The sequence below is a fragment of the Danio aesculapii genome, chromosome 9 (genome assembly GCF_903798145.1).
Source record: "Danio aesculapii chromosome 9, fDanAes4.1, whole genome shotgun sequence".
Lineage (NCBI taxonomy): Eukaryota > Metazoa > Chordata > Actinopteri > Cypriniformes > Danionidae > Danio > Danio aesculapii.
In genome coordinates, this window is record NC_079443.1 from 22,556,161 (window position 1) to 22,570,382 (window position 14,222).

Consider the following 14,222-nt stretch of genomic DNA (forward strand, 5'->3'; position numbering starts at 1 on the left):
AATGCATAAAAATAGACACCAGTCATTAATATTGTTAATCATACTTTATTAAATAATAATAATAATAACAATAAAAAAGAACTTTTTTTCATCTGTACAAAGTCTACAAACAACAATATCTGAATGTTCTGACCAGTGCCGGGATCTCCATGTCTTTTGGTGTTGGCCTCCTGTCCCAGACAGACGAGGTAATACTATCACAGCTCTGCAGCAAAGCCCAAACAGGCCAGAGCTCCAAGGCACTTGGAAAAGAGTCAACAGAGTCCAATGAAAAACCGAGCTGAAAACACACAATCTCTCTCCCCTCTTCATCGCTCTCTCCCTCAGCAGCTGAACCATCCATGTCTCCGGCTGCTAAGACAAGCCCCTCGTACCGTGCCTGGCTCACCCACAAGTCAACAGGACTCCCAGCATGGCTCAGGGGAGTGAGAGGCCGGTCTGAGGTACAATAAAGGAATTTTACACACACTGTGTGTCTCTCTCTTCACCTCCAGGTAAAGCATTGTGTGAAATTCTCACCCTTCTCCCAGGCTTGCACCCAAAACCTCGTCTTGTTAGTCTTCGTTTTTCAGCAGCCCAAAATAAACCACGGAGTAAACAGACAGGTGAAATGAAAGCAAGCAAGCAAGCAAGCGTAAGGCCTGACTCTTCCGAGGCCCCGGTGGCTTTAAAACCCAAGGACTGGTGTTTCAGAATGGCTCTCCTCCAAAACAGTTTGCTTAAGGCTCGATTGTTTGTACATGAAAGTGGCTTGGGGATTTTCCAGCTCCTTCATCGAAGTCTTTTGTTGCTTCAAGAACAGGCTGAAGAGACGAGAAGGAGAGAAACCGAAGATGCTCTCGCTCTCTTTTTCCGCTCTCTCTCAACACTCTTTAGCTCAGTGGCTCTGAATCCTAAGCAATCCATAGGTTGCGATAAATTAGTCTGTATTTGTCAGCACAGAGTCTGCGCTTAGAAATCAAACTGTCAAAGAATAGAGAAGAAAATAATAAGCGACACAAAAGACAATCCTAATACTTCCGTCTATAAGGATTTGTTTTGAATGTAATACAGCGTTTTTTTTTTTTTCCGTCCTCGTCATCTAATGGCCACAACAAAAACATTATGCTACTAACAGACTTGAACTTAAGTATAAAACATTTATAAACGCTTATGGATGCTGGCAGAAAAACGGAATGGGATGGAAACTTAAGACACGAGTCTAAAACTAAAAAGGAGGCCGGGATTTCACAAGAGATCTGTCTTCTAGTCCTAGTGCCTCTTTCTCGCTCTTCTAACGTCCATTAAGCATTATTAGATTGTATTTTTCTTTACAAATCTAGAGCAATATACATTTCTTTAGAGTTCTTTTCTTCTTGAAAGGGTATGGGGGAACGTCATTGGGTTGATATGTGTTGATCAGCGCTCAGCCATCGCCTCCTCAACAGCCCCGGTCAGTCAGAAATCAGCCCTATTGTAGCGGATGTGAGGTCCATTCACAGTTTTGGATCAGGCCGGCACTAGTTGGCGAGCGGACCGAGTGTTTTTTCCTCAGGCCTCGGAGCAGCAGCGTTGTTGGTTGATCTTCACCTTGTGCTTGATGCCGTCGTACAGCTCAAAGTTGTAGTTCTCTAGTGTGGTGGTGCTGCGGGATGACAGGCCGTTGTAGGAGCAGGTGCAGTAGAGCAGGAGTCCTGCACACACCGCCCCCAGCAGGACACCCAGTGAACTCATGACGATGATGGTGACCAGGATGGGGTCCAGCGTGTAGAGCCAGGCGTTGTCCTTCTCTGAGATACGAGTCACCGGAGGGTCTCGGGAGGGATTTGGTGTGGTCCAGGCAGGGAATGGGTACTCTGGAGACAAGAGATAGGAAATGGTTTAGATTGTGCCAAAATAAAAGTGTTTGGAGGTTGTTTTGAATCAAAATCTGGTTGAATTCCATGTCAACAGCTCCTTTAGATATATTATTCCCAGTAAAAAACATGACGTGTGCAATACATATTGAACACGTCATGTTTTTTTACTGGGAATAATATTTCTAAAGGAGCTGTTGACATGGAATTGAACCAGATTTTGGTAATAACCCAAACATTACAAACATAAAATAAACTAAACAAATAAAATCTGAAACATTAGTTAACTGTAATAACAATGAAACAACACAAGTACTGAACGACTGAAACATATTTAATACTTTATATAAAAGTCTTTTTTGGTGAGGGCAGCTTAAAGGCGCTTTTCATATGGAGAATGAAGTCACATGATTTGCTCAGGTGTGAGTTTTTTTCTCAAACTTCAACAGAGTGTAAAAATATTGATGGTTCAGTGGGTCTCCTCTATCAAATCTGATCTTTAATTTGTATTTCATATTGGATTCAAGTCAGGTGATTGGCTGGAAATGTATGTTTCTGGCATATATGTGACATGTATGTTTCTGGCATATATGTGACATGTATGTTTCTGGTATCAATGTGGCATGTATGTTTCTGACATATATGTGACATGTATGTTTCTGGCATATATGTGACATGTATGTTTCTGGCATATATGTGACATGTATGTTTCTGGCATATATGTGACATGTATGTTTCTGGCATATATGTGACATGTATGTTTCTGGCATATATGTGACATGTATGTTTCTGGCATATATGTGACATGTATGTTTTTGACATATATGTGACATGTATGTTTCTGGCATATATGTGACATGTATGTTTCTGGCATATATGTGACATGTATGTTTCTGGCATATATGTGACATGTATGTTTCTGGCATATATGTGACATGTATGTTTCTGACATATATGTGACATGTATGTTTCTGACATATATGTGACATGTATGTTTCTGGCATATATGTGACATGTATGTTTCTGGCATATATGTGACATGTATGTTTCTGGCATATATGTGACATGTAGGTTTCTGGCATATATGTGGACATGTATGTTTCTGGCATATATGTGACATGTAGGTTTCTGGTATGTACGTGACATGTAAGTTTCTGACATATATGTGACGTAGGTTTCTGGCATATATGTGACATGTATGTTTCTGGCATATATATGTGACATGTATGTTTCTGGCATATATGTGACATGTATGTTTCTGGCATATACGTGACATGTATGTTTCTGGCATATATGTGACATGTATGTTTCTGGCATATATGTGACATGTATGTTTCTGGCATATACGTGACATGTATGTTTCTGGCATATATGTGACATGTAGGTTTCTGGTATGTACGTGACATGTAAGTTTCTGACATATATGTGACGTATGTTTCTGGCATATATGTGACATGTATGTTTCTGGCATATATGTGACATGTATGTTTCTGGCATATATGTGACATGTAGGTTTTTGGTATGTACGTGACATGTAAGTTTCTGACATATATGTGACGTAGGTTTCTGGCATATATGTGACATGTATGTTTCTGGCATATATGTGACATGTATGTTTCTGGCATATATGTGACATGTATGTTTCTGGCATATATGTGACATGTAGGTTTTTGGTATGTACGTGACATGTAAGTTTCTGACATATATGTGACGTAGGTTTCTGGCATATATGTGACATGTATGTTTCTGGCATATATGTGACATGTATGTTTCTGGCATATATTTGACATGTATGTTTCTGGCATATATGTGACATGTATGTTTCTGGCATATATGTGGACATGTATGTTTCTGGCATATATGTGACATGTATGTTTCTGGCATATATGTGACATGTATGTTTCTGGCATATATTTGACATGTATGTTTCTGGCATATATGTGACATGTATGTTTCTGGCATATATGTGGACATGTATGTTTCTGGCATATATGTGACATGTATGTTTCTGGCATATATGTGGACATGTATGTTTTTGACATATATGTGACATGTATGTTTCTGGCATATATGCGACATGTATGTTTCTGGCATATATGCGACATGTAAGTTTCTGACATATATGTGACATGTATGTTTCTGGCATATATGTGACTTGTAAGTTTCTGGTATGTACATGACATGTAAGTTTCTGACATATATGTGACATGTATGTTTCTGGTATCAATGTGGCATGTATGTTTCTGACATATATGTGACATGTTTGTATACGTCTTAATCTTATCTTTAACAATAACACTATATTATATGGTCTGCATGTAGTATATTCTTTTTAATTTGAGTACATCATTAGACTAAATGGAAAGGTCATATTATTCACACATTATTATTTTGTTAATTTGATTGTCCTTTTTTGTCCTAATCACTTTGGGTAAAAGCATCTGCTAAATAATTAAATGTAAACACAAATGAATCACTAGCTTTTATCTTCCTAATCAATTTAATGGATTTTCGAAAAAAATATTTTTACAAATTTATTGACAATAAACTTGATATTGTTTAGACTACAGCACCTAGTTCCATGTTAAGATATATACCATAGATATAGATATATACCAATCATTTTCACCCACATTTGTGTATTTGTGCTTTTAGTCTAAATCTCCATCTTTGTTTATTATTAAAACACACCAGTTTGCACTTGAAGGTTGATGAATAGATTTACCTTGACCAATGCGATCTCTTTCTTTGAATACACGATTATTCTCAAGGTCTTCAGGTCTTCGCTCTGTTGGAAGACAAACACAACCCAAATGAACCACTCAATGTCCAAGATAAGTTGAGGGTGAGTTAAAACAAGCTTTTTTTGTTGGTATATTCCAAGAAAATGTGTACATTATTGTTGCATGAGTCAGTAACAGCAGTACAACATGTGAGTGCAAAGTGGCCAACATATATAACAATAACTGCACACTGATGATCACACAGATTTGTGTGTTTTAGCCATGGAGGTTGTTATACATCATTAAACACCAATAAAAAGGAGCACAAACGACTTTAGCTGCAGTTTGTAGAAAAATATCACTTTATTGTAACATTCCATACAACGTTTCCAAGACCACAAATTTCAACAGGCTAAAATATACCTCATACTGTATGTATTTAAACAGGCTGAAAATGCTGCGTCAAAAAGAGAAAAAGAAACAGCTTATACAGATGGCAGGGTCACAGCCCTACATTCACAAAGGATCAAAAGAAAAGTGCACATAACCATAAACTCATCAGAACGTGTGTCAAACTGATGCAAATTAAGCATATTGAACATTAAAAATGTATGAATAATACTTCAATAGACCAAACTGATTTAATCAGTTTTAAATTCTGTAAATAAAAGGTTTGACCTGTTTTTTTTTTTTAGATAAAACATATAATGTATCCAACCTGGAGTCATTTTTTGCACAACAATGACAATAAAAAAATCTGTTTCTCCAGACGTACACTTTAGACGTCTACCGCCTTGTCTTGTCTGGGTCTCTGAGGAGTGAGAGCATATGAGGTTTTGTGCAGGTACTATCAAAGACAGACTCTTGGCATCACATAGGGCCCTTCTGAGTGCTTTTGCTCATTAATATCTTTCGAGAGACAGCAAGAATGCTTGCGACAGACTTAATAAAATGTAATCTGGTCCATTACCTAATTAGAAATATGAAATGGTTCAAAGGAAACCTTAAGAAAGCAGCCACAGTAGATTAAAAACATTTCATATGATCACATGTCATTTTAAGTAACTCATATTTAACTGAGAATTAAATTAATAGATAGACTAAGAAAACCAAATAGAGAATCATGATTGTTAAAAGCTTGATAAAATTCACATTTATTATACAGGCATACAAACAACCAGGACTAGAAACATTTAGGACAAATGTAAAGCCCAAAGTGTACTTCAGTTTCTACACGTACGCATGAATTTCATCTTTAGATTAGTATGCATGTAATTTTGTAACTGTGCACTATGTAAGTCGCACATGCGCATTTATTTATTTCTTTGTCATAATTCTGCATCAAATCAAAAGGTAGACATAGAAAAACAACATAAATGTACCAGTCAGGGACAGGTCCAAGTTAAGACGAAAATTAATGCCTATGATGGCGAGTGATAGTTTAAATAATTTAAAAACTACTACTATTAAGAATTTGTGTAGATTGAGCAAGAAAGAATATGAAGATGTTTCTGTGGTTTTTAACTAATGGCGTGAGATTGCTCACTGATGGACTCCTGCAGGAAATACCTGTGAGCCCTATGTTGCTCAAGCCTGATCTCAAGAGGAAACATAACTATTTTATCTTTGTTAGTTTAGTAGCTAATTTGTACGAATTCATAATTTGTACGAATTCATAATTTGTACGAAAATGTCATACGAAAATGTCAGATTTAAAAAAAAAAGCGTGGCAACCAACCCCGCCCCTAAACCCAACCATCATTGGGGATAAGCAAATCGGACCAAATTGTACAAATGAGATGGTTTGAATTAGCCACTTAATTAAAAAATTTACCATTTGCCATGAGATTGTATTGGTTGCTGCAGGTTACATAGGGGTAATCGACCTACACCCAATTTTAAGATACTTGTGCTAAGTTTAGGCTCAAAAATGTATTCAATTTGATTAAATTTATTGTAGTTATTTAATGTAAAGCAGCAAATAAATCTTTCATATAAATTTTTGGTTAAATTAGCAGTAAATGGTGTCTCTTTAAGGCCAAATGCACATATCTATAATGGCAGGCTTTAGATTACTTACTGTTTACCTAAATGTTAATGCTCATTTAAGCACAATAAGCTGTGTTAAAGATAAAGCACTACCAAGGCTGATGTTTACATATCATTATGTGTGTTTATCTGTTTAAACACACACCAAATCAGAAGTCGCTCGATTAAAAACATTCCTTTATCACTATGGACACTGTTCGACAGTCCGGCCCGATCTTACGAGGAAAAGTTACACATTGTCAGAAATATGGCTGTACGATTTCACGCGTATTGAAACACAATTTTTAAAAGGCGGCGCGCCCCCAAATGTACCCCTACGAGGGGATTGGGGGATGAGGAAATCATACTAAAAAGTATGAAAGAAATTGTTCAAATGAATATGAATTAGTCACTAAATAAAAATAATAATAATAATTGTCGTAAAATTGCACTAGCCAGTCACGTACCATTACACAAATTTACTGATTCATAGGAAAGGCGACGAAATGGGAAATGAAGGGAATTTTAAATTTTTTATGATCAAGGGTTTTCAAGCCAAAATAAATAAATAAATAAAATAAAATAAAATGAAAGCTTAATTCTCTTGAACAGCTCTTGTCATTATATTACATTTGAGAGCAAGGGGGCTCCCTGGTGGTTTGGCGTTACTACAGTATGCGAATAGGGAGAATCGGTTCTGTGTAGATGTTGCTGCCATCTTTCATGAGATAATAGTGAGATAGAATGGTAAAATGTGAGGAATTCTGGGAAAAGAGTTGACAGGTATGCTGTAGGTCAGGAGAGATACTGAAACTTGTGTCAAATGCCTATGTACATGCAGGAAATTAAGTATACTTTGAAGGTATTTGCATTTGATATTTACGTATGTGTCAAAAAATGAAGTATACTTTGGGCTAAAGGAATAAAAGAGCTGCTGAAGACGAGACAAGACTTGACAATTTTTGACAGTAGCATTGATACACATTCAATTGGGGGGCATATAAACTCAAAAATGTGTTGCATATTGCAACTTCTGCCTTAAACAAGCGAGTGGTTTTAGAATCTGGGAGTGCAACTGGGATCACTGAAGAAGACTCAAAACTGAAGTGACGTCTCGCATGAAAAGCCACCGTGTGTCCCAGAACACATTCTACTGTATAAAGGATTATCTGGGAAAAGAGGAGACAATGCTCCGCAATGAGCCTGCTGGGTCAGGTGGTCTCCCTGGCAGTCTGTGGGGATCTTTCATGTGCTTTTGTGTTTCAAACAAACCCCTTCAGACCCTGGATTTTTGCAGAGAAGGTCTAAATTTAGAGCAGGCTTTTCTTTGATCTCGCCTTCCATCTCTCCACACATTCTTTAGTGAGGAGCAGATAAACGGGCGAGAAAGGGCCAGGCCGTCCGTGATGGGGGATTATTTTCACCTATTGCCAGATGGAGGACATAACAAGATATCAGGATTTACTTTCTCCTTTCATCCCAGTTGCTTTAGATGAAGCCAAAATCTGACGCGCCCGCCTGACAGATGCTTTCAGTAATGGATGAAGCCTCAGACTCTTTATGTGTAAAGAGGAAAATGTTTTGTTGGGGGAATTTCCATCCTGAGCTCTGATGGTGCTTATTTTGTGTGTTTGTTTGGTAGAGAAGAGAACACTGAACACTATGTACTTGGACATGACATCTAAGATCATAGCATGTTTTTTTTTTTCTTTTTAATTTTTCAGAGGATTACAACTATGTAGCACATGAAGCAAACTCTTACACTGGGATTTTGAAGTGCATTTTAAAACGCTCACCTGCATATATAGGATGTTTTGATACACAAAAACAAATCTGCAGCAAGATTGTCATATGCAAATAATGCTAATAAAACAAAATGCTAATTTTCTTTTTATCTACAGAAAGAAAATAAAACCCTTGACTGATAAAATGGCAAAAAAGCCCCCCAAATTTCAGATAAGAGATTGAATAGACTTAGTAAGACATCAGCGGGTGTATTGAGTGACACTATAGAAGGTGGACTTGGAGACGGGCTCATGCTAATGTGCCAACTCACTCCCTGAAGCAAAATCAGCTAGCAAAGCACTCCTGCACCGTCTGACATTTGGCAGATTTACAAAGCTTTTCTCTTCTGCTCTTTTACAAGACTATGTGTAATCGAAATCTCCGGGGGAACAACACACAAATACACACACCGCTTTAGCATTGGCTATAAAAATAAAGTCAGTGCATCAGTTCGCTGCATTTGCACTTCGGTTTATCTCAGCTGAGCATGAATACGAAAGGATTAAATAATAAATGAGAACAGTGATCGGCTTGAACTAGCCCAATGCCACTGAAACGTCTTAAGGCCAATGTTGTGTCAGTCAGTCGGCCAATCAGAGAAGTAGGCTGGCTAAGGCAGGGTCATGTGACCTTTGCATATAGGCAGAAAACATACTATATCTCTTTAAACGTACTGTAAGTGCCAAAGCCCCAGTGACTTTCAGAAAAAGAAGAGTTTATATATAGACACATATTGACAGATTCTGGGAAAAGGAAAACAGCTTTCAAAATGCTTTTAAGAAGCTTCATTCAGTAGTCAAAGAAGACCAAACAGATTACTGGAACAGACTGAATCCATTGCTCTACTGTACTCGGAACTCCAAAAGAAAGATAAAAGGACCAGTCCTCATAATGTAAGCACTTTGTAGAGGGTACCAGGAGTTTAAAAAATCAATACATTAACATGGCACTAACCCTTCCCCACATATCCTGAATCTCCAGCAAGTACTTTTGTCCCAGAGTGTTCATACTTTTGTCTTTTTTAAGCTTCTTGTCAAACTCCTCGAGCCTCAAGTGTTCTTGTGTGCGCATGAGATGCGGCACACGTGCAAAGAAAAGTTTCCTGGTTGTTCCGTTGCCTCCCTTCTGCCACTGTTTGCAAGCTCTCTTTGGAGTCTGCCAATGCTGCAGAGTTCTCTTGACTGTACAATAGGATTGGTCATGAACAGGAGATTAGAGCTTTTCACAGTAAGGTTCCCATCCACACACAGAGAAAGGAAGAGAGAAAGAGAGAGAAAAGGGGAAAGGGAGGTCCCTGCCAATCAGGATTTTGGCTGGTTGTCCATTCGGCACAGCAGATCTCCTCCTTCCGAGCTCTGGAGCTCCACAAGAGAGTCACAGAAAACTTGTCAACACTGGTGCTTATATGTGTCCACGTCTTCTTCGTATCATTCTTAACTTTGAGGGGCACCACACTGGTGTCCTCAGGGGTTGACGGGATTCATCCATGTCTTCTCAGCACTGGGAACAGGGCTCTTGCTTCTCTAACCTAATCGTGAGCATCGGCTCTACCCCAGACCCGGCGAGACCGCCGGTGCCACCGCCGCCTGTATACTGTCCCGTGTATGTGCTCTGGTAGGACACCGAGTGCTGGCTCTTCTTGGCCGCCAGGTGGTAGCGATGGCAACACAGCACCATGACCAACGTGATGCAGCCCAGGAGGAAAATGGCTCCACCTCCGGCTATTACGTAATACCAGTAAGTGGGCATGGGCTGCAGGGACACTGTCGTGTCAACAGTGGGGTTGCTCCAGCCAGGTGAGGCTGCCCCTGGTGGAGAGACACAGAAGAGTTGGCTTGGGGTAGAGAGGCATGCAGACTGCATAGCTTCAAGCCATCTTGGATTGTACGTGAATGATTTTGCTCTGATTTGGTGCTGCATACAAACAAAACAAACACAGACACGCAAATGCACATGCACGTCGCCTGTCCGCGGCCCCTTAGCAAGGACACAGATCGAGTTTTACCCTACTAAATCATATTAAGAGTGCAGACATGTGTGTTTTATGGGGTGTGAACAGATGACACATCTCAGATACAGTTCTTCCCTTGAGATGTGATGATTCTCAGTGGAATCTGTGCTAATTTCATATGCAACCTTACTGAGTCAGAAAACATAGGCTGATGTCAGCACCTTTTCGCTTTTGTAACATAGTATATTGGTGAAAGTGTGTGCGCAGAGGTTTTTCCTTCTAGGGGGAAAGTTTTGTTTTCTTGCATGCATGGATCTGTGCCAGCTTCATCTGCCTCAAGCCAAAGTCTTCCATGAACCCAACCCAGCGGTGCATGAAAACTGCTCACCCATCACGTGTACACACACACACACACACAGGCATAAACATTCACCGATCACACTTTCTATTCCCTCCATTTCAAGTTTATCTCGTCTATGCATAAGCACGCATGTAATCTAGGAATTCTGACTCTATGGGAACTGCTATGGGAAAATGAATTTACTTGCACTGGGAATCATTTCCTCTTCAATTAAAAGAAAGGGAGTTAGTTACTGAAGGAATATGTTATCAGTGTGCTTGTGCGCTCCACAATCATTTAAAATGGAGTGAATGAGGATTATTCCACTGCAGCTGAATCTCATTGACCGCAATCATACAGCTGTTGGGGAATAAACATATAATATTCATAGCAGCTCAGCAGCTCACACACACCACCAGTGCAATGCTCAGACACTCATAAGGTGTAGCACAACTTGATGAAAAACCAGATATTGATGTTATTACTATTAAAATATCATAAATATGAATATGTCCCAATAATAACAATGATTATTAATATTATTTGATATATTAGTTAATAATATTTAGACGTATGTCAATAGCATGGCTAAGATAATATTATTTATGGAAAACCTGAATTGAAATCTCATATACGAGAGGTTATAAGCCAACGGAATCTACAGGCCACATTTGATGATGTTTAGCATGACACCAACACTATAACACACAACATGATGTGGGCTACAGATGCATGCTGGGATACAGCCCATGCTCCAAATATATAAATATATATATATATATGGCAAAACTGATGGTGAGGACAATAACTGTAATGATGGCAATGGTTTGAGATCAAGGCACCAACGTCACTGAACATACAACTGCACACACACAAATTGGCACGGAATCGGATTCATTTAAACTTTTGTTTTGTGGAATTGGAAACAGACTGTACAGAATCCCAGTGTGCTGCTGGTGTGAAGCTTAAACAAAATACAATGATTATCAAAAGCCCTTCAGGTGATGCAAGCTGCTAGGCAACAAGCAGGAAGCACAAACATTGGCACAGGAAATGACAATATGCCAGAAACTCACCAGTCATTTCAGGAGGGAATGCAGCAAAGGGTTCTGAAACAAGAGAGGGGCGAAAAAAGAGAAAAGATTAAAAAATAAACTGGCACCAATAAAATCTGTTCACATAAATAACATTACAGATGGAATTCTGACACGTATGGCTGAGTGTGATTAATATCATACTAATAAATCACTCAGAAGCTCCAAATCCTTTACAAAATTAATTCTTAGGCGCTGTAAGTGATATTAACTGCTTCAATAACGTTCCAAAATCTTACTCAGGACACATTTCTGAGGTTTATCTGTCAGACAGGCAAATCCCTACATGATATGTATTAAAATCGACTTCAACAACATATAGAAAATGATAACTCCCCAGAAAACCTTTAACTCATTACAGAGACATTTTTGAAATGTCTGAACCGAGACACACAGGTTAAGATGAAACAAAAAAACGAGACAGAAAGAGTGAAGAGGGAAGGATAATGGGATTGGGCTGTGTGTCATTTGGCAAACTGCGCTGCACACACTCTCCAGAATGCCAGAGAAACAGAATGCCAGTTCAGAATGTTTGGAACGCAGTCACTTTAAAAGGAAACTCTGCAGAGAGACAGGGGACAGATTTGGCAGCGATTCAGGCACTGGCGCATACACGCCGAACAGCTTTAATTAATAAGAGCAGTCCCAAAGCTCGGGCCCGTGGTGGAAGTGTGTACGTGAGCGACTCAATGAAAGCAAGTATAAGATCTCGCATCAATATCTTGATTCATAACTAATCTTACTTTGCTGATCAGTGTTTAAATATAATAAGTCATACATCCTCAGAGGACAGGCAAGGTTTTGCTCTGTAAATAACCTTTTTATTATTGTAAGTGACTGACCGTGTGGAGCTTTTTTTGACATTAATGTCTGTTCTGTGTTTATGAAAAGCTCCACTGTCGAGAGCGCGGCTGCCTGGTTATTCCCTGGCATGGCTTTGGAAAGCTCTGTTTACAAATAAGAGAGGAGAAGGAAAAGAAACTAATGAAACATAGATTGGGATCAGAGCCCACAGGGTGAGTGTGGCCTAGTTTTCAGCTTTTGTGTGAGGCGAGCACTTGAAAAACACTTTCCATGTGATTAATTTTTCTTGGGCTTGAACGGGAAGAGTAGGGTGGGCATGGAAATCCACTGTAATGTGGTCAGAATGGATCGGTTGATTTTTTACAATACATTTTTTGTATTAAAATGTAATGTTTTGTATTCAAATTGAATATTCATAAAAAATTATAATAAAAATAAAACTTATTCTGTTTAATTTTAGGATCACACTTTATTTTGATGGTCCATTTGCTGAGTTGAAGTTACATTGCATCTACATGCCAACTAATTCTCATTAGATTATAAGTAGACTGTATAAGTAGACATGTACTTGCAAAGTTTCTTATAGTCAGTTAAATGTCTGTTGAAGGAGCAGTATCAACAGATATTAAGCAGACAGTCTACTAATACTCAAATGGACCATCAAAATAAAGTGTTACCAATTTTAGTAGCTTGATGCAAATGAAATTCCCGTTTTATTTACAAGCGTTATTTGAATGTGGCATGTGTTCATTTGGTCCCCAGTGCCAAATATGGTTGGTGACGGCTGAAAGAGAGAAACAGAGAGAGTTCCAGATGTTGATACTTACGTGTGCACTGCTCAAGCTCAATGCTGGAGCTCATATGAATGTTGTCAACCCGAATGTGCCCTCGAGAGCCACGCTCAAATAATCCTTCGATTACAACCTTGCAATTTAAAAACAAACAAAAAAAGGGAATTAAAATTGTTTCTTGTATTCTTCTCAAGTCAATCTTTAGCATGATATAAACTCTCATGGCTTATTAGTGTCAATGTACCTGATATTCTTTAGGGGACTGAGGCAGGATGGTGCGGCCTTCCCTCCACATGGTCCCCTGGTCTCCTTTCAGTGTCCAAAGCAGAGTTTCCTCCTGATCGTCGTCCCGCAGCAGCACGCGAAGACTGTCCTGGCCTTCACCACGAAGCTGGTAGAAGAAGAGCAGACAGACGGGACGCCGCTCGGGTCCCACCGATGGGCTCATTAACCGTGCACGCTGAGGCTCTGACATGGGACTCGTTTCCACATACAGGAAATTCCCAAAATCTACAGCAAAAATGAAACAAGTCATGATGTTAAACATCTTTTGTTCATTAGAGATTTATAGCTCAAACTTAACACACCAAAACCAGTTGATAAATGTCTTTAGAATACCTAGAAAACAACCTGTGTGTTATAGCTGTTTGGAGATGAAATCTTCGGGACATTACCCCTCCAAGGTAGCATTTACCCTAATGCGTTTTTGTTTTAAAATGCTTGTTTTGTTAAAGTTATGCCTGTTGTCCAGACTATTCTTGCATCTTTGACCCACGAGAATGACCCTGTTTAAAGACCTGCTCCACAATTTGTTTGTCTAAGACAAATTTGCGAAATCCTAAAAGATTAGGCTAAAAGGCTAAAATCTGTG

General features: G+C 39.0%; 1 protein-coding gene across 2 annotated transcripts in view; it reads right to left on the reverse strand.

Annotated features, from left to right (window-relative positions):
• Positions 1-93: 93 nt before the first annotated feature.
• Positions 94-14,222, reverse strand: part of nrp2b (neuropilin 2b) — a 145,286-nt gene continuing 131,157 nt past the window's right edge. The window contains exons 13-17 of one of the 2 annotated variants that reach the window (XM_056465226.1): positions 13,596-13,861; positions 13,388-13,484; positions 11,739-11,771; positions 4,561-4,623; positions 94-1,835 (exon numbers count right to left, since the gene is read on the reverse strand). In XM_056465226.1, coding sequence (XP_056321201.1) covers positions 1,531-1,835; positions 4,561-4,623; positions 11,739-11,771; positions 13,388-13,484; positions 13,596-13,861 — 764 coding nt within the window. In that variant the 3' untranslated portion in view covers positions 94-1,530. Of the gene's footprint in view, positions 1,836-4,560; positions 4,624-4,897; positions 10,180-11,738; positions 11,772-13,387; positions 13,485-13,595; positions 13,862-14,222 lie in introns of those variants that run through there. The other variant, XM_056465227.1, reaches the window with a different exon arrangement.